This window comes from Anoplophora glabripennis, unplaced genomic scaffold (assembly GCF_000390285.2).
Source record: "Anoplophora glabripennis isolate ALB-LARVAE unplaced genomic scaffold, Agla_2.0 scaffold32, whole genome shotgun sequence".
In the NCBI taxonomy this organism is placed as follows: Eukaryota; Metazoa; Arthropoda; class Insecta; order Coleoptera; family Cerambycidae; genus Anoplophora; species Anoplophora glabripennis.
Genome location: NW_019416220.1, coordinates 1,864,060 through 1,884,825, shown reverse-complemented (window position 1 = coordinate 1,884,825; position 20,766 = coordinate 1,864,060). Strand labels below are relative to the sequence as shown.

The window sequence follows — 20,766 nt, the reverse complement described above, 5'->3', positions numbered from 1 at the left end:
TCAAATCCAATTTTCGCGCACTCGCCGGAAAACGCCTCAATAAAAGGAAATAGTGGTACTCAAAAAACACTCCGACACGGTCGAATCCAGATACCACCTGAATTGCGTATTGGTGGTTGATGGACACCTTAGTACCTCGTGTTAATAAACCGTCGCGCCGTTGTCACATTGCTCGATATGAATTTTATCGAATTTTAAATTTATTACAACGCTAATTATTTTTTAGAATTAAGCATAAAGAAGTTAAAAAAAGTGATAAACATTGCATTTTATGGTATTCTATGCGCGCAGTTATGTCAATATTCCTTAATTAATCGAACATTTGTACATCAAGTTGGGGATTTTGATAATTTTTTTCTCGGGAATGGTCGAGTTTAGGACCCATGTCATATAAGGTTTTTTTGTTTATTTTAATGTATTCTATCATCTGTTAAAATTAAGGCAGTTAAACTTCTAACACCCTGTAGTTTCATTTCTCGATTTGTCAGTTTCCAACTTAAGCGTTCCCTTTCGTCTCGTATGCGTGCAAGCTGGCAAGTATGTTATTAATTTCAAATTTTGCGCGAAACCCAGATATGTTGGTGAATGTAATGGCTTAGAAATGTGCGTTTGTAACAGAAGTGTCGGATATCCGGTGGGATAAATCCTTATGTCCTAGAGATATACGGTTTGGGCTATGTTTAGCCCCTATATCTTTTAGATTGTGGGTACACATGTTCGCAAGTGACCCATTTTTAAGTACAACGTCAATAGCGCCATCCTGACGCCACGATGCACCAGGGTTCCCGGAAGACAACCCCGGCAAATTGGCACCAAGGACCAGATACTTCTACGAACGACTCCACACCACGAGGACCAACTCTCCAACGAACACTAGCCCCGACAACACGTCTTTTTTCACAAGCTTAGTTTTCAATAAAAATAGTTTATTTTTACCGTTGAGAGAGCTTTTTTTTGCTGTACAGCGATAGCAACCCTCAAGATATTGTACCGCATGTCCCAGAGATGTAATATCCCTCTTATTTCCTTTCGCAATTGTAATATGAATGATAATAGAAGGTGCCTATAATATATTAAAATTACTTGAATCACACCAAATTCCGCATTGCTGCACTGCACTGCCAACCTCTTGGTTCTTCAATTGATATCGGAAAGATTATACTTGATTTTTCTTACAAATTATTGAAAATTATTAACATTAAATCTGTACGAGTCACATAACCAATGTGATTGCCGTTTTTAACAATCTTCTTGTTAGGTTAAGTGATTACAAATCGTTTGCGCTGGTAAAATATTCCACACTCTTTTCGGGACATCCCGTATATATTTGCGAAACAGAAAAATATGAGAGACTTACCGTTCAGTTCTGGAGGAGGTTTGTTGTTGACCACGTGCTGGTCGTTCAACTCCTTCCAGGGGCTCATCACTTCCCTAGAGTTCAGACCTGTGCGACAGTAAAAATTTCATCAATTAGAAATGGAAGAATAGCATGACGGCGGTACACGTGCGTTTAAAACCGATTGGACAGGCGTTTTCCAGCGCAGAGGTACGGGGTACGGGGGACACAATGAAAGGATACTGGATAGAGGAACGGGCAAGTGCCAATAGTTTTAACCGCACGTGATGTCCGTCTCGATTTCAGGGCCGGCTCGAAGGTTAGGCGTTCGCCTCGGTCGTCCTCGGCCCAAGAATTTTTTTGAGAATTGGCTTTGGTGCAGACACCTGGGGTAAAATTATTGTCACTTGTCGAAATAAGTATACATTTTCTTACGTGCAAATGTGTGTAAAAAAAATTTATCTTTCGCATAATTTTTTTCTTACATAATGGTTAACTACGCCACTGGAAACGTTTCAGCTGTAATAATTAATTTCGACAGTTTGGCCGTTTGAATTACATTTATATCTTACCTACATTGAACCGAGTTTTTGCATATTTTCGAAAGTTTAGTAAAAATATCAATTACTGTTTCACAGACCAACAAAATTTAACTTTTTTTGGAAGCAGAAACTTGAATATGTATTTCCGAAGGATTTAGGTGCGCTGAATCCGAATCTGGCAGCAGAATTGCTCTATCACGTCAGGTTTTTGAGATATCCTAACCTAAAAGTGCAAAAACCACTGTTTTTCGTCATATTTGAGGTTATGTAGTAATTCTATTCTTTTAAAAAAAATACATATAATTTAAAAGTACAAGGCTCCCTCTTTCGAATGCCGTTGAGTTTGCTCAAATATCTTTTTTTTTTCGTTGAGATATCACATGTTGAAATTTTTAAGTTTCTCAGTATTTTAATCTGCGAAAATCTGCTAAGGATCCCTTAGACATCAAGCAGTCGTTTGCAATTCAGAAACTTCATACCCATACGGTTTGTGGGTTTGGAGTTGGTGGGCTTGGGGTTTGTAAGCTTGGAGTTTGTAGGTTGGAGTTTTGTGGAATTGGGATTTGTGAGTTCAGGGATTATGGGGTTGGGGTTTGTGGGTCCGTGGATTTGGAGTTTGTGAGTTTGAGTTCGTATGTATTAAAGGTTTCTGTATATGAAGTTTCTGAACTGCAATCAACTTAACGTCTAAGACATCCTTAGTAGATTTTCGCATATTAAGAAACTGATAAACTTAGAAATTTCAACATGTGATATCTCAACGAAAAAAAAAAGATATTTGAGCAAACTCAACGGCATTCGAAAGAGGGAGCCTTGTACTTTTAAATTATAAGTATTTTTTTTTTAAAAGAATAGATGGCATTACTACATAACCTCAAATATGACGAAAAACGGTGTTTTTTGCACTTTTAGGTTAGGATATCTCAAAAACCTGCGGCCAGATTCGGATTCAGCGCACCAAAATCCTTCGGGAATGCATATTAGTGTGTCTGCTTCTCGACCCTTGTTGACCTGTGTAATTAATTCAAATCAAAAGTATTTTTTTTATTGAAGGAACAAATTCAAATATACCAAAAAATCACATTGGTACTTACAATATGTAATATAATAACTACTACTGCTACATAAATAATGTAGGTACCAAAATTATTTGATTGTGATCACCCTGTAGGGTGTACAAGGTATCTTCTGCAGGTCAATTTTGTACGATTACTTTTGGAAATTGAACCGGCCCTGGATGTGACCGTCCGTGTGCGTATATCGTATAAATTTCCTGAAAACTGGACGACCAACGTGACAAAAGAAAACCTCCATCAATACTATTAATTAATTAACTTAAGTGGCATTGCCCAAATTTTAGGGTTAAATATCTAAACGAGGGTGAAATGGACAGACAGGATCGGGATATACGTACCTATCGCCGGAATACGCTACATGTCCAATCTTCTCTTTCAAATTATATTCACAGACGGTTTGGTTCTTTTTTAAATAAAATATCAGCACTTATTGATTTCAAATTAAAATTATATACTCGATTTCAGCAAGTCATGCATTACTTTAAATCAGTTTACTAATTTCAAAAGCGTTAACTTGTTAAATTGAATTGAATTGACTTAATTGCATTAATTTATTAATCGAGCAAACTAAATTCTTGATGATCGTCTTGATATGCGGCGAACTTCCCTTTTAATTTTGTAACACGTTTCGTACCTTGACTTTGTGCCATCATTAGGGGTTGCATACCAATTCCCTGATGGACGACGTATTGTCTCTGAACCATCTGTAGTTGTTGTATAAGTTGCTGCTGTTGAAGAGCTAGTTGTTGCAAGGATCCGGAAGCTTTCTTCTTATCCGTACTTTGCAGGATATGTGTCTGTTGGATTAGATTCAATTGCAGTTGCTCTTGCAGCTGCTGCATGGTCTGCTCGATCTGTTTCTTTCCTAATTCTGCCAACTGGTGTTGCTGAAATTTAGAGGCGTTCTGATATTTTTAGGCTTTCTGCGGCGACAGAAAATACACACAGTTGAGAAATTGTCTGGATATAAAACGTTGTTATAAACTACAAGTTTCGGTTAATCCTATTTGTAACAAAGTATATTTTCCAAATTTTATGAAGCACTTTTAGAATAACTACAATTTGGAGCGTTACTAAAGGGTTTGAAACAGTGGCGTACACATAACTTTACTTTAAATATACAGAACTTGGTTATTGTTCATTATAAACGAATCAATAATATTGATTCACTCGTATTCACTGGTGAATGCTCTGTGTTTATGTACGGAAATTACTTGTCCCCTTCGCGAACGCCACTGGGTTGAAGCAAAAGTGTGTTCGAAATAAAATCGCCGTAAATTCTCGACTTACCTGGTGTTGCTGCTGTTGTAATATCGAATGCTGTTTCATTAGTGTTTGTAATTGTGTGGGACTCAGCACATGTTGTTGTAGAAGTTGCTGCATGTGATGGAGATTGGATGCCTGTGTTGACATTATTTGAGGCCCCGGAGTTTGTGACTGATTGTAGGGATATTCGTTAGTTAACTTCGTTGCATCATTCTTTAACAATAAAACAAAAAACCGCGTTAAACTCATAGAGCGCAATCAGCTGGGTTTAAGAGATGTGTAAATCTCGCATTTTCCAGTTTTACATTTCTCCGTTTTTAGTTTCGGTAAATAGTTTATTGACATAGTCAGGAGTTAGTGGTCTTAAAATATTTAGAGTAAGGTCGGTAATTGTCGGATCTGATTTAATACATATTTTTTTACAATTTTTTCAATTTTGAACCATTTTCCAATTTATAATTTCAGAAGACGAATTCAGCAATATAAGGTTACACCTACTTTTTCGTCATAGTTGTTAAAAAAATGTAAAAAATTGTCTTTTATGTCGACTATTTCAAACAATCATAGTCTCTTCTGTACTTTAAAAAACGTACCTTACATACTCTTTATTAATCTTTTTCTACTTACTTTACTTTACTTACTAAATGGAAAAAAAATATGAATTTTATTCCATCATTTTGGGACGCAGTGTATATTTCCAACGAAGTAAACAATTGCATGCAGCCATTAAGTGGCCAAAATAGTAGACAGTGATGCATTTAAGAAAGTTAAAACAGGTGCTATTAAAAAGTTGTAAAATTCTAAATAAAATACTTCTAAATAAAATATTCAGCCACTTCATCAGCCGCGAATGATACGCATGAAATGAAAACTATTTTGTGTTGTTGTGCTAACTAAGGAAATTTAGACTGTTATAAGTTTTTCGTAAATAGTAAATCAATGTATCCAACTCTATTTTTTTTCTTTGTGAGTTTATTATCAAAAAGCATGTACATATACGACCCACAAAGACTATTTACAACTACTTTTTCAAGAGTTATCCTATAGTTCAATATCTCTGCGTCTGTCGGTAGTAGAAGAGCTGTCGCGTGATTGTTTACAGTCTATTTACGTTAAAGTCCACATCAGTAAAATATGTAGTGATACTCCTGTTATCGAAATAAATACTGTTTAGGTATGGTCTTTCCGAAATCAGTTGAACATGTATAAAAACGCCTAGCAATAAAATTTAAAGAGTTTCATAGGCCTCCCTAAAAAAGTTTTCCGTTAAAAGTGAAAAGTAATAATAATTTGTATATGTGTAGAAAATTTCTATTTTAATTATTTGATTATAATTTGATATATTTATATTTAATGATTAATAGAAGGTGCCTATAATAAATTAAAATTACCTGAATCACACCAAATTCCGCATTGCTGCACTGCACTGCTAGGCAATCTGTCAACAACTGAAATTTATGGTCGGTAGCCCAGTGCGGCTGTGTTTGTGCGCCGTTTACCCGCGCGCGCATTCTTCAACTAGGCAGCCAGACCTGTATATAGGTCTGGCTAAATAAATATGGGAAATATTTCAATGCCGAGTTGCTGCGCAGCGACCGAACCTGGTACATACTGCCTAGCTCTTTGGTCTTCAATTGAGATCGGAAAGACTATACTACATAATATCGTTCACTGTATTTATCGAGTTACCTGTGGAATGGGTGGGATAGTGGCGCTGAGATTTTTCTGCGCGTCGGTCGAAGGTGTAGGAGAATGCTCCTGCACCCTGTGTTCCGAATTTGGGCTGGTGCTTCCATTACCTTTGATGTCCCTTTCTCTGTCCTGGTCCCAACCCCTCTCTATTTCGATCTGCTGCTGTTGTTCTTTCAAAACCTTTTCTAAGGAGGCAGCCTGCTGAAAAAAAGAAACACGAAATACGTTAATTTTATTGGTGAAGTCAACACCCTGTATAAATACAGTGTAATACAGTGTGTAACTTTAAAGTGGAACACTAAATCAGACCTATTAAATCTTTAATAGAAAGTATTTATTATCTTTTTAAAGCACTGTGTTTAGGTTGTTCGTTTCTGGTCCAGTCTCTTTTATATTCCCACGAAGTAAGCATTGCACGCGTGGTCATAAAAGTAGACAGGAACGCATTTAGGAAAGTTAAAACAGGTACTAATAAAAACAGCAAAACAGCAACAAAATTAAGCTGGGAAGTCCGGTCCATACAGGAAAGGGTATTGGGATTGCCGTTCAATCCATTTCGACCAATAGTTTCGTACCGCATGAGCTTGATCATTGTTTAGGCGATATAAATATGCCTCCCATCCGACTATTTCTGTTTTTAATTGGCACAGATGAGAGGGTTTTTGGATAGTTTTATTCAGTCGGTACTTAAATTTATGTAGAGTTGGGATTGGAAAGGTAGTGCATGTTTTGGTAGTAAAGACTAAACCAGTTCGTGCATGAAATAAATGTGATTGATTTCCAAAGCGTTGGTTGGATACGAAGGCCCGCATTAGAACGTAGGAAGCCATGTATCTTAAAGCAATGGTCCGGCCATAATACCTGTACACCTTCCGCAGATATATTGCCGCTACTCGCTAAAATAATCCAGACGTAGTGTCTTGTCTGTCCTCCTCGCTCACTTCCCTTAATATCACTATAGTACGCATAAAAAATAGGCCTAAAAAGCCATCATATAGAAGTAAATTATATTCATCTCTGTGGAAGAGAAAAAACATATAAAGAAAACTTTGGATGTGGCGATGATTTAATGCCTAGGGGGACATAATTCGAACGCCACAAGTTATGTTTATACACAAAATATAAAATAAGGCGTAATGTAAATCACTTCGCGGGTCTTATACAGGGGCGTACTTGTATTTTTTTAACATTAAACAGTAAAGGAAAAAATATATGCTCATCTATAAGCATGTCAACTTTTCTTAATAAGATACTATAAAAACTTCTGGATATTGAATTTAATTTTATAGGAGGGTCCAAAGTAAGCAAGACTTTTTTAAAATAAGTACAAAAAGTTTTTTTGGCAATGGATTGTCTTACTCTCAATAGGACTTTTGTAGAGAATAAAAAAACGTATAAAATGGTTTCTTGTGTGACCCGATCGGTTCATTTTTTACAGAGAAAATCCGAAAAAACCTCTAAAATAGACATTTTTTCATAATTCATACCTCTGTCAAATTTTAAGCTGGAAAAACAATCTTGCGGAAAATGACAGATAATAGTAGGGGACCGCCTAGCCGGGTGTCTTCGCCGGTGGATTTCGATCTGCCGAGGTAAGCATCACGGACGCAGGCTGGAATTTGGATGGGTGACCTAAGACAGGCTCGGGGACCTGGCTGTGGCAGCCTACCAGAGACCTGGGTCGCTCAACATTTTCCGCATGCGTGGAAAAACAATTCCACCACTCTCCGACATACATACATGACAGATACTAATGTGTAGTTTAATCGGGCGCAAGATGGTTTCTGTCCGATGCATAGTTTTTGCATTATAAACAAATTAGGGTCTTTTTTTGCACAGCGCAGTGGCGATTTATCAAAAATGGTCCGATTTAAATTCTGAAAATGGCATCTAAAAGTAGACGACACAATCTTCAATTTGCATATTTCGAAATTTTCGCCTGGGTGATGGGAAATATGCTAAAAATGCCCTTGAAAATCGCCCGAAACGATCGAAAGTACGTTCGAGCCAGAGTCCTGCGCTTGCTGCTTCCCCCACTACACTATATTTTATAGGTTTTTTATTCTCTACAAGACGATACCAATATTAGATTAGAGAGTAAGACGATTCCAACATTATTTTTCGAGATATTATAAAAAAAACAAAAAAATCATTTTTCTGCAGTTTTTATTGTTTAAAAAAATGTTCATGACTTTGCTGGGGAAATCACTTGGGTTTTCAAAGGGTAATACATGAAATTTGCTGTAATATTTAAGTGTGCAAAAAAAATCTCTATTGGTTGGCCTATTATAATACAGCGATTTGCATGTTCTAAAAGCATGTCGAATGTGTGTTTTTGATCGTCGGCCAGGATGTCCTTCAGGATGTCGGTATAAACCGTTTGAATGGCTTCTACGTCTACAAAGCGCTTTCTATTTTTCGGCAAATGTATTTTTCCGAAAAAGTAGCACGGTGCCAAATCAGGCGAATATGGCCAACTTCCTTCTGAACCGATGACACAAACACACTGTCACTTCAGACGCAATAACTCAGCTTCTATTCGCCCAAATGTCATGAAATTTTGACAGTAGGGACATATTTTTTTGGTTTTTGTTGTTAATAATCTTATTAGATCATTTATTTGAGACCAAATTGAACCGCTGCAGAATATTACCACGTAATTTGCAAAAGCAACAGTATTACGTTTCGTATTAAGTTTGGGCCATTTATGTAAATATTAAATAGAACTGGACCCAATACTGTACCTTGAGGCACTCCACACTCAACAGTTTTATTACAACTGGTAATATTACCAATAGCGACACATTGTTGCTTATTATGTAAGTACAGAACGACAGAAATAAGCCTGCGTTTCTCTCTGTACATCGAAATATTAAGTGGATGAAATTAAGGAAGACTGTTTCTTTGTAGAGAGTTTTAACGTCGTCCTTATTCAAATTGGAGATCGGTGTGTTTGAATACAGAAAGAAGGGATAAAATTAAAAGGTTTTTATAAACATACTTAAGTATAGGATTGTTTGGAGAAGGGAGAGAGCCGTGCCCTTATTTTTGATATCGCTCGGAAATGGGAATGGAAATGCAAGACAGTTTCCACCTTATGTAAATAAATTAGGTTTAAAATATGGGCCCATTCTGTTAAGTAGATTGTGTTTAAGATCAATTCGGAGTATAAATAAAGGACTATATAATAAAAGAGCTAATGGAAACCCGTGCATAACGAAATAAAAAGGACGGATAATTGACACGGAGCCGGGGGACAATAAAGCTTGTAGGGACGGACGGTATTGTCGCAATAGTAATTGAGGCGCCTGCAAAAAATGAACGACACTGCCAATCGCCAAATATCTAAATCACCTCGAATTAAGGCCTCCTATATTAAATCGGGCAGGGGGGGGCGTGGGGTGGAGTGCCGAACATTACTATACCGTCTTCCGACTTTGGACTATTGTCTATGAAAGCAAGCCGGCTGCTAATATAATAACCCACCCTCTTTGATTTAGATTACAAACAGAAGGGTCTACACTGTTCTGTTTTCGTCGTATTAATGATTCAATATCAATTAGCGGTATACTGAATTATATAGAGCCAATCTTGGGTTTAAAAAGAAAAATTCCCGACTTATGAAAATTCTATTTGTTCCCAAAATTGTAACCCGCTTTAATATTTGATTACCCCGTGGTTTCACGTTACTTGTTTGCGAATCAAAATAGTTACGTTTCCCATTTTTCTCTAATAAAGAAATTACTGTGAGTAACCCTTAAGTAAACACACATCCCGCAATACGCTTCTCATTATATTGTCTGAAGTTACTTATTTACGGCATTGTAATAGTTTTTTCTAGTTTTTTAAATTTTTTTCCACACGTGGCAAAATATCCAAATAAATAAAGAGAATGCACTTCTTGTTCATTTATATGTATACAGGGTGATTCACGACTTATCCAAAAAAATTTGGGAATAGATGCGGCATGGGAAATGGAGCCAATATCGTAAAAAAATTTTTTGTAAAATCCTTATAGTTTCCGAGAAAAAAAATATTGAAGTTGTAGTACATTCAACCATTACATAGCTGGACAACTGTAGTCTCTATAGTCATTCGCAATAGGCGTGGAGAGCCACGTGGCCTCAGCGACTCCGAATACTGAAATCCAATTTGCAATCGTCGTTGCGATAGTATTTACCTGTTATCTGTGGTGTTTACAATAGTTTCTTTGTAGTTAGTGTCAAAAATGGTTTGCGTGTATAGCAATTCGGAGTTAATGGATATCGTTTTAATTTATGGTGAAGCAAGACAACATTTGTATTATGGTGAAGCGTTTGTGTTATGGAGCAGCAAGAGAACATTTGTCTTAGTTCGTATAAACTTAATAAGACGGACCCAAATGTGTTTACACGTTGGTGGATAAAATTTTAAATAATTGTTGTTGTAATATCGGGTATGTCAAATGACTTTATTATTTAAAAACACAAATTAATTTTATTAATAATTAATAAAGGCAAAAGCAGTTGAATTTGCCGATATAAAATAGGTGCGATAAAATTCTATTTACATATTTCTTTCCTTGCGAAAGTTTTTGTCCGTTTTTATCACACTGCCATGCTGGTCGCATTGTGCGAGGTCAGGTTTTACAGTGGACCAGTTTCCAGTGCCGTGCAGAAGTGTATTTTTAAATCATTTTCGAACTGCCCTTTTTGATTTTATCTTTACAAAATTGTATTTGTAAGGGTCCCCTCTACATCCAGATTTTTTTTTGGATAAGTTCTGAATTACCCTGTATTTATTGTCATTACTGAATTCAAAATTTGGCCGAAAATTTAAATTTCAGTAACATGTACAGAGTGAAGCAAAAAATAAGGCGCACATTTCAGGCGAATTAGCAAATAGTCGTTTTCTATTTTTTTTATAATGTTTTTAAAATGTTTTACGATTTTCAACCATTTTATGCGAAAGAGATACATTAAATATTTAATTTAGGATTATATTTTTCTAGAAATTGTAGACAGATACAAAAATGATTCTATGATTTCGAAAACAATTCCCCCTTACCATTCGTCAACATAATGAGATATTTGCGCTGGCGTTTCGTTGCGATTAAATCAGATCTATTGTAGATTTACACTTATTGGGTAAAGAGCGATAATCCCGCTCGACCCCGCACCATCCGAGGTTATACAGGGTGTTAATGATAAGTTTTGCCAAATTTCAATGGCATATTCTACCGATGAAAATAATCAAGTTTTGCCCTATCAAAATTATTGATAGGACGCTTCCCTACGGAGATACAGGGTGTTAAAAGTTCCAAATATTTATATTATTTTTCCTGTAATTTCACTGAAAAAAAATCTTACGTCACTGGTTTTTTAAATAATTTTAAATGTTATTGGTTTTTAGATAATTGGGAAATCAAATAAGAAGATACTTAAGTACCTACGTTGCTATTTACCATTTTCTATTGATTGCTAAATGTGTAACAGTAAATCCAATACCTAATGACTGTTTCCTAGCAACAACTTGCCACCTACGGTACTGGTATTTTACCGTTGAAATGAATTGAATACCTTATTTTTTTTTTATTAAAATCTTTTTTAGTTGTTAAAAAATAAGAAACTTTTTGCAACACACAGAACAGTGGCGTTGTACAGTGTTTTGAAATCTCTCAAAAATATTATTATATTGTATGTTAAAGATATGATGTGCACATGCGGCAAAAATTTTATACGCGGATTGGTACAAGATAAAAGAACGTATAAGTTGATAAATATTGTAACCTTCTAGTACATTAGTTACAAATATTAAGGACACGTGACTAATTGGCAAGGGCAGGAAGAAGTCGTAAACATTTTTATGAAAATATTTTAAATTTTCTTTGAGGTATCGTCTGAAAAGATGTCTATTTATTTAATATTTCTTTCTTATTTCATAAAAAAACTTAACAGTTTAAGCGTTCTGTGTAACAACGGCAACACTGCATATCTGGTCTACGTAATGCGTGAATGCTACAGTAATGTCAGTGGTTCTAAACAAGTTTTCTATTATAAAACCATTCATTGTTATTTTAAATTTTACTTTTTCACTCCTTTTTCTTGCAATTTTTAAAATATATGTACATATTTAAAATACACGTCGTATAAATGTCATAAATGTTGTAAAACGCACTTTTTTATTGACGGCGATGGTTGGACTCCTAATGGCTCCGAAAATTTACTACCTATATACTAGAGCACAACAACATCGTGTTGCCACTTTGTGAAATCTTTCTCCATTCTTGGGGATTTTTTAGTAAAAAAAATATCCTAAATTATGTGACTGAAATTCCTGAGTTTGAAGTGGCTTTGGCAACAATGCATCATATGTTTATGAGTGAGATAAAAAAAACTTGTCACTTCTAGCGACATTGAACAGCTGTTTTTCAGTATTCCTCTTTTATTGTATAAAACGTAGGTATTCCCGTGTACTCTGTTCGAAAATATATAAAGGGTGTTAGAGCTTTAACAGACGACAAAGAAACCTTATATGACATGACATGAACCATTTCCGAGAATTTGATTAGAAGTTAAGTTCCTGTTATAAGAGACTCATAATTACTAAAAGCCGAGCTAAAATTTCAGCACAACTATTTTATTTATTTAAAAACTGGAAAACAATGAATTCTATTGAAATTTACTAAATGTTTCACAATAATAGTTTGTTGTTTACATTTTTTCCATAGGACAGGTCCACCGCGTGCACACGTGGTATGCACCAGCGTTAAGTTAAGCGCTGTTGTCACGATGTGATGAAACTCCCCAATATTAATACTCGCTGTATTTTGAAAACTGTTGATTTTACGCCCCTGTAATATGCAACTTTTTTGTTTATTTATGATTACTCTATCTCATGCTGAAGTTATGTCAGTCAAACTTCTTACACCCTGTATTTTTTCAAATTCAGTGGAAAATAGAGTTACTAATTCTGAAGCTGCACAGCAAACACTGCTGCATAAATTTCAGAATCAGATGATTGCTATAAAAATTTATATGCATTTATATTTTCTTGCAAACCAAAATAATTCGCGGATGTTTCGAAAATTAATGTTTGTTTTTCTTCAAACCAGTTATGTTTTTTTCTCTTTCATTTTCATAACGATTTAGCATCCGTCTCCATCTATTCAAACGGCAAAATAGTGATTTTTGCCAATGTTTCGAATACTATTGTTTACTTTTCGTCCTGAAATTTCAAGAAAGAAGTAAAAGAAGCATAAAACATGAGATACAAAGCAGTATTTATGTACGTTATTTATTAACTTTATTTTGTGTTTATCAAACATTCCATCTACAATTATATTTATGCAAACTACCCTTCTGGGATCTTCAAGCGCTGAAACTTGGACACCCCTGTAATGCGCTTAGGCTATATGTATATAATATACACTGACCTCTCATCCTAAGCTATACTTGTGCAAACATCTTGGTAATTTAATTTCTCTCTTGCTTTTGCGACTGATAGATCGCCCCTGGCCATTCCCTGATATCTCAACCAATCAGGCACCACCAATCATAAACATATAAACAGTCTAAGGGAATATAATTTGTTGGTAAATCAGACAATCCACCGAAGCGAACGTAAACAGAGGAAATAATATTTGGTTAGAGAAAACCCTTTCGAGGTAAATAATGAAAACACAACACTCGACGACAAATACCGACTAAAATAAAATAAATGCCACATAAACAAATATTTATTCTGCGATCTTTGACTTGGAACTGAATTTATTACAGCTCTGCAGGTTGCTTTTAATTAATTAATTAAGTAATGTCAGAAACATGTAATTTTTTCTTTTTAATTTGGTCAAAGATTCCTTTGTTTTTTTTTATTGATTCTAGGAAAAGATAAGAGTGTCTAGACCAAATTAAAAACAATTTTTAAGAGAGATTAAGAAAAAACATGTTTACTAATTATGGTCTTACTTACTCATATTTCTATTTTAAATACATTAAATACAATTTGGTTCTAGCTGTGTAGGTTTAGTTTTGTTTAATAAATACATATTTGAATTTACGAAATATTAATTTACTGGAATTAAATAATGTATTTGGCGAATTACGTTGTTACGAATTTTTTTCTTAGTGTATTCACGCCAGCCATTCACAGAATTGTTTAAAATGCAGATGGCAATGTCATTAAAATTAAGAGTACTAAAAAATATTGTATCAAGAAAACAAAATTGATTTAGTATCCGATTCGTGTGATTTTAAGGATAGTAATAATTTTGTTGGGCGCAGAAAAATATTTTTCGAGCAATCAAGTAAAAAAGCGTGTGTTTATACCATCGCTTTGTTGATAAACTGGGCTGTAACGTGGGCATAAATTTTATGCAAAACAAACACATTAAATCAAAGATATTCTTATATAACATACATTTCTATTAAAAAATCACCCTCTGGAATATAAAAATGGAAATTTAAATTTGATACAAATTTGCGAATTGTATAACTTGTGCATATTTATTACTGAGCTGGAAAGGGTCCAACGAAATGTTTATTCAAAAGAGAATACTTTGGAAATTTAAATTAAAACGATGAGGACAGATGAGGACGCAATATTTTTAAAATATTTCTTGGGATGCAGAAGTGTACTTTTAAATGGGAAATTTGCATTCAAAATATTACGTGATGACTTTTTGCGTTTTTAATTAATGAATTAATTCTTTTGTTTGGTTAGTCGAATCAAGGAAATGAATAGAAATTTCGTTACTCATTATTAATTAAATTACTCGCTCCCTGTTTTTATTTAATAAAACCCATAAATAGAGGGTGTCCCAAAATTTCAGCGAGAAGTAATTTTGATAGAAAACACAGGTTTTTAATTAAAAACTGTACATTTTTTATTGATTCAAAAAGTCTACAGTATAGGACTATACATGGGCGTAGGTCAGGGGGGGTGCAGGGAGCCGCGCCCCTCCCCCCCTTAATTGTTGCTGCATGCTGCAAGTTTCAAAAACTGTTTAGGTTTTGCAATTATACAGGGTAGCCCATCGAAAACGTACCGCAAGACATTACCGGGTAGGCAAAATCCAAAAACAGGTAAAGTTTGCTTCTGAGGGGGACAACTTTTGGCGCAAAAAGCATAGCAAAATCTTCAACCCCCTAAGTGGGGGTGCCATCCCCCAAATTTTTTTAAATGGGAATGGGGGTCAAGTGGGGGGTCATTAGAAAGGGCTTTTAATTCTCTATACATCGATTCTTACTTTTTGAAAATCGATCCATTATTTTAGAAAATATGCAGCTTTGAAAATACGAACAATATTTTTGACGAGAAATGCGAAAATCGATTTAATTTTACTTCAAAACTTACGGTATTAGCTTGGTAAATTCCTTCAAAAGAATTCGCTGTTTTTTTTTTTGATTTGCGAATTCTTTAGCCTGATTTTGGTGAGCAAAAAATTGTCCGCTTTTTGTTTCGTATTTAGATAGGCCACAAGAAGTTGCTAGATAACTGTCTTGTGACTTGTAGTTGAAGAGTACCAATACTGCCGAGTCTTTTAAATTGATTAATTATGGTGTACTCAATTCCAGAAAGAGTAGAAATTATTGAGCTTTTTTTCAAAAACAATGAATGCGGAAATCGGGTCGCCGAACTGTTCAACCAACGGCATCCTGAGAAACATGCGTCTGGAAAAATTGTTCGCGAATTGGTGGCCAAATTTCGCGAAACTGGCTCCGTTCATAACAAAAAGAGGCAGGTTGAAAATCCGGTACTAAATGAACCTACGGAAATAGCGGTATTGGGGCAAGTGGCAATGGATAGTACGCTGAGTACAATGCAATTGGCTACTGCGACAGGAGTGAGTCGTACAAGTGTCCAACGAATATTAAAAAAATACAAATTCCATCCTTATAAGATTCGGCTAGTGCAAGAGCTAAATGAAGACGATTTTGATCGTCGTTTGCAATTTTGCGAAATAATGACTGAACGAGCGATAAACGATAATTTCCTCTTTAATGTGTGTTTTTCGGACGAGTGTACGTTCTTCTTGAATGGTTTAGTGAATCGCCATAATTGTCGTTACTGGGCTGATACCAATCCAAGGATTTTCCATGAGACACACTCCCAACACCCCCAGAAGTTGAATGTATGGGCAGGTATTTTTGGAAATTCCATTGTAGGTCCTTTTTTCCTTCCTGGAAATTTGACAGGCGATATGTACTTGGATTTACTACAAAATGTCATCGACCCAGCTCTAACAAATATCATAGAGGACGACCCTGCTTACAATGAACACGAACTGATTTTCCAGCAAGACGGAGCTCCTCCACATTACTCGCTCAATGTGCGCAATTACCTAAATGAGACGTTTCCAGGACGCTGGATAGGACGAAGAGGTGCAATTGAGTGGCCCCCTCGGTCACCCGACTTAAATCCTTTAGATTTCTTTCTCTGGGGGCACATTAAAAGCAAAGTTTACAGCACTCCACCTGATACCTTGGAAGATCTGCGAGGACGAATCATTAATGTATGTCGCGAAGTAACACCGCAAGTGCTCCAGAATGTTCGACAACGGTTTGAAGACAACCTGTATCATTGTATGCAAGTTGGCGGACAACATTTTCAGCATTTACTTGACTAATACCGTAAGTTTTGAAGTAAAATTAAATCGATTTTCGCATTTCTCGTCAAAAATATTGTTCGTATTTTCAAAGCTGCATATTTTCTAAAATAATGAATCGATTTTCAAAAAGTAAGAATCGATGTATAGAGAATTAAAATCCCTTTCTAATGACCCCCCAGTTGACCCCCATTCCTATTTGAAAAAAATTTAGGGGATAGCACCAACACTTAGGGGATTGAAGATTTTAGTATGCTTTTTGAGCCAAATGTTGTCCCCCTCAGAAACAAATTTGACCTGTTTTTGGATTTTGCCAAAAAGTTCTTTACTACCCTGTAATGCCTTGCGGTACGTTTTCGATGGGCTACCCTGTATATCGGTAGGTCGCTGATTGCTGGCCTTTCTTTTTAAGAACGAAACGAAAAAGTGTACACTGAAAAAAAAAGTATTTGGATGAAATGAGCAGTTAGTTTTAAATGGAATTATCTGCTGTAAATGTTATTTTTATTATATTCAATATAATATAATTTTTCTTAGAAGTTATATTGTTTGCAAATATATAATAATTTTAATTTAATTCAAATCTTTTATAGTTTTGAAATCTCGGACTTTAGCTACAATATCTGTTACAGTTCATCATAAACTGTCCAGTCTCCCTGAATTTTTCGATTAATCTCTTCACAGTTGAAGTTAAATCACTATTCCGACCATATTTTGTTTAGATTTACAATTTTTTTTCACTTAATTGCACCTTAGTTCATAAAATGTGATGTGTGTATAATTTAATAGTTTTTGGAATTATTTAATCTAAAATTGGATTGATTGTCCTGGATTTGTATATTCTGGCAAATCAGTGCTTATCACGAATTAATAAATGTATGTAGGATTTTTATAATCTCAAAATATTGTACATTAGGAATTCGGATTAACGGAATCAGTGCAGATTTCCATGTAAGTAATTATGAACAATTTCAGGAAATTGGGGTTATCGTCGCGAATAATTCCGCGATGTGTTGTACATTGCGATTAAGGAGGGCGAAATAAAAATAAGAGCGTAATAAAAATTTCTTGCTGGCAACCTCAACTCGTTGTTGTTAAATTTATGGTGGTTAATTTTAGTAGGGGTTATTTGGTTAAATAAATTTGGCCGAAATTGCCTCCGTGGCACACCTAAAGCATTGGTATTCACTGCGAACGTCGAGCAGAAACTTAAAAAACTCCATAGCCCTGATCGCATATTTCATATGCAGGGGGCTGTTTTGCTAGCTAGAGCAATATTATTTCCATATTTTTCACATAATGCGCCTCTGTATATGGGTTTTATTTCATGTGACATCATGGTAATGCATTTTAACGTCTTATCATTCATTGCGGCGTCTTCACAACTCTTTATAGGACCGGGTCCCCGGTAAATATTTGTTAGGGGCCGACTGCCACTGAATTTACAGCATTACGAATCGAGCAGCGGCGCACACGCGTTTTTTACCATAAATTCAAAACGGCCACTTTATAACACCACATAATAATACTCCGCCCCTTCCACCACTAATATTATGCAGGATGTCCCAGAAAAGAAGGTAACTGCAGACTTAGGTAAATGTATCTATAAATGATTCCTTTGCATGTGATACAGGGCCTTAAAATATAATTGTCAAAATGTCTTTTTTCTTAATAACTTCGAAAATCAATAAGAAGGTCAAGAACATAACATATACATATCTTTAAAAGTAATAAATAACATATATAATGATATTTCTAATAGCGTTAAATGCAAAAATCATTAAACTAATGCTCAACAAATTATTTCAGTAAAAGAAAATGTTAATATTCGTACATTATTACGAAAGCCCTTATACTAATAGAAATCCATCATATACTTTAAAATTACAAAAATAATGCAGGGCCACTAAATGAAATTGAGACTTACCTTCTCTCAAACCAGTTGACCTCTATGTTTCTGTGGTCACTGATCACGATCCTGGTATTCGTATAACCCCAGCACGTCTAGATCAAAGTTAAATGAAGGTCAAATTTCATTTTTTGAATAATACTACTTTTTTGATCCCGGATTCCGAACGATCGGGAAATTTTACGTCCAAGTACGTGTTGTGACTTCTGGAGATTATCTGGAGGTCATTTAAAGGTCGAATCTGAGATTTGAATCTACCGGCTGAAAGTTTCGCTTCGAAACGAGACGTCGCATCTCGGACCAGTTGACCTTTACTTTTTTTGGGCCGCTGATCGCGAATACTATGTCCAGGTGACCCCAGCGCATTTAGATCAAGGTTAAATGAAGGTCAAATTTCGTTTTTTGAATGATACAACTTTTTTGATCCTGGAATCTGAAACAGCGAGAAATTTTACAACCAAATACGTGTTAACTTGTTGTTGAAAGTGACTTCTGGAGATTATCTGGAGGTCATTTAAAAGTCAAATCTGGGATTTGAATTTACCGGCTAAAATTTCCGCCTCGAAACGAGACGTCGCATCTCGGACCAGTTGATCGTCACGTTTTTTGGGCCGCCGATCACGAATACAATATCCACGTGACCCTAGCGCGACTAGATCAAGGTTAAATGAAGGTCGAATTTCGTTTTTTGAAGATAACTTTTTTGGTCCCGGAATCCGAAACAGCGAGAAATTTTACGTCCAAATATGAATTGCCGTGTTGGTGAAAGTGACCTCCGAAGATTATCTCGAGGTCATTTAAAGGTCGAATCTGAGATTTAAATCTACCGGCTGAAATTTTCACTTCGAACCGACCAGTTGACCTTTACGTTTTTTGGGCCGCTGATCAAGGTCTAGATCAAGGTTAAATAAAGATCACTTTCACCAACGGGTCAACACGTATTTGGACGTAAAATGTTCCGCTCTTTCGGAATCCGGGGTCAAGGAAGTTATAATTCAAAGAACCAATTTTGATCTTCATTTGACCTTGATCTGGACGCACTGGGGTCACGTGAACATCGGATTCGTGAACAGCGACTCAAAAAACGTAAAGGTTAACTGGCGCGAGATCCGACGGCTCATTTCGTAGTGGCAATTCCAGCCGGTAGGTTCAAATCTCAGATTCGACCTTTAAATGACCTCCAGAGGTCACATTCATCAACTAGTGAACACGTATTTGGACGTAAAATTTCCCGTTATTTTGGAATCCGGGGTCAAAAAAGTTATATCATGGAAAATGGAAAAACGGGATTTGACCTTCATTTGACCTTTATCCAGACGTGCTCGGGTTATACGAATGCTGGGATCATGATCAGCGACCTCAAAAACATGTAGGTCAACTGGTTTAAGAGAAGGTAAGTCTCAATTTCATTTTGTGGCCCTGTGTAATCAATAGATGTACCTAAAAGAAAGAGAGGATAAGGGGGCAACCCCATTTTCTATTTCGTGTCATTTAAATATGTACCTGGCCATCGCTTGTCATAGAAACACCTGCCCTTGTTGTTCTCGGGCTAGGCCCGTGGGGGCGGATCCGCTATCAGAATCCCTAGGCCCGCCCTGATGTTCAGGGCTGTTCAGGGGTTCTAATAGCGGGTCCGTCCTCACAGAACCTAACCCGAGAAGAACAACAATTTCTGGCGACGTCATAGTCCACGGCATAATATCCCGAAAAACAGCATTAAAGCAAATATCCGTATCAAATATCGATTCCATTTTATTGCTCTGTTTCTTTTAAATCGAAATTTTTTGTATGCAGATAAATTTATTTAAATCATTTTGATCTCAGGAGTCTATGGTTACCGGATTGACATTTTCTTCTCGGACACATTGTATGAATATGATTAAAATAACAATTTTCACGGGTGGCCTCAAAATGATTAGTAATTTTGTGCAAATCTGAAGTTCCTTTAAATAAAAAAATATATAAACGCGTGATTGGTATCCTTGGTTCCTTTCGGGTGGATATGGAGGTCGTAAAAGATTAACGATGTAATATATTTAAGTTTTTGGATTCCGGAAGGGTACGCCATTGGTGATTGAAATTATGAGCGTAATTTTTCGGGGTCCCCGAGTACCTAAGTGATGGCGTCAGTTGTAGGAAGTTTTTTCGAAGGCGGAAGTGTCAGCGTACAATTTAGCATCTTATTAGATGCATCATCCAAACAGTCAAATAAAAAACCTCCAAAGAAACATAAAACATCGAGTAAGGGTGAAAGAACAATGAAATTAGAAGATGGGGAGGTGAAGTAAAAAACTTCATCCGAATAATTCCTCGAAGAAAAATACACTTGAGTAAATATCTGTATCTGTGATGAACGAACA

At 35.8% G+C, this 20,766-nt stretch overlaps 1 protein-coding gene across 2 annotated transcripts in view; it reads right to left on the bottom strand.

Moving 5' to 3' along the window:
* LOC108906287 (forkhead box protein P1) overlaps positions 1-20,766 on the bottom strand; it is a 161,630-nt gene that overhangs the window by 24,807 nt on the left and 116,057 nt on the right. For both annotated transcript variants that reach the window (XM_018709511.2, XM_018709510.2), the window contains exons 4-7: positions 5,910-6,113; positions 4,245-4,433; positions 3,589-3,841; positions 1,358-1,444 (exon numbers count right to left, since the gene is read on the bottom strand). In XM_018709511.2, the coding sequence (XP_018565027.1) occupies positions 1,358-1,444; positions 3,589-3,841; positions 4,245-4,433; positions 5,910-6,113 (733 nt within the window). The remainder of the gene's footprint in view (positions 1-1,357; positions 1,445-3,588; positions 3,842-4,244; positions 4,434-5,909; positions 6,114-20,766) is intronic.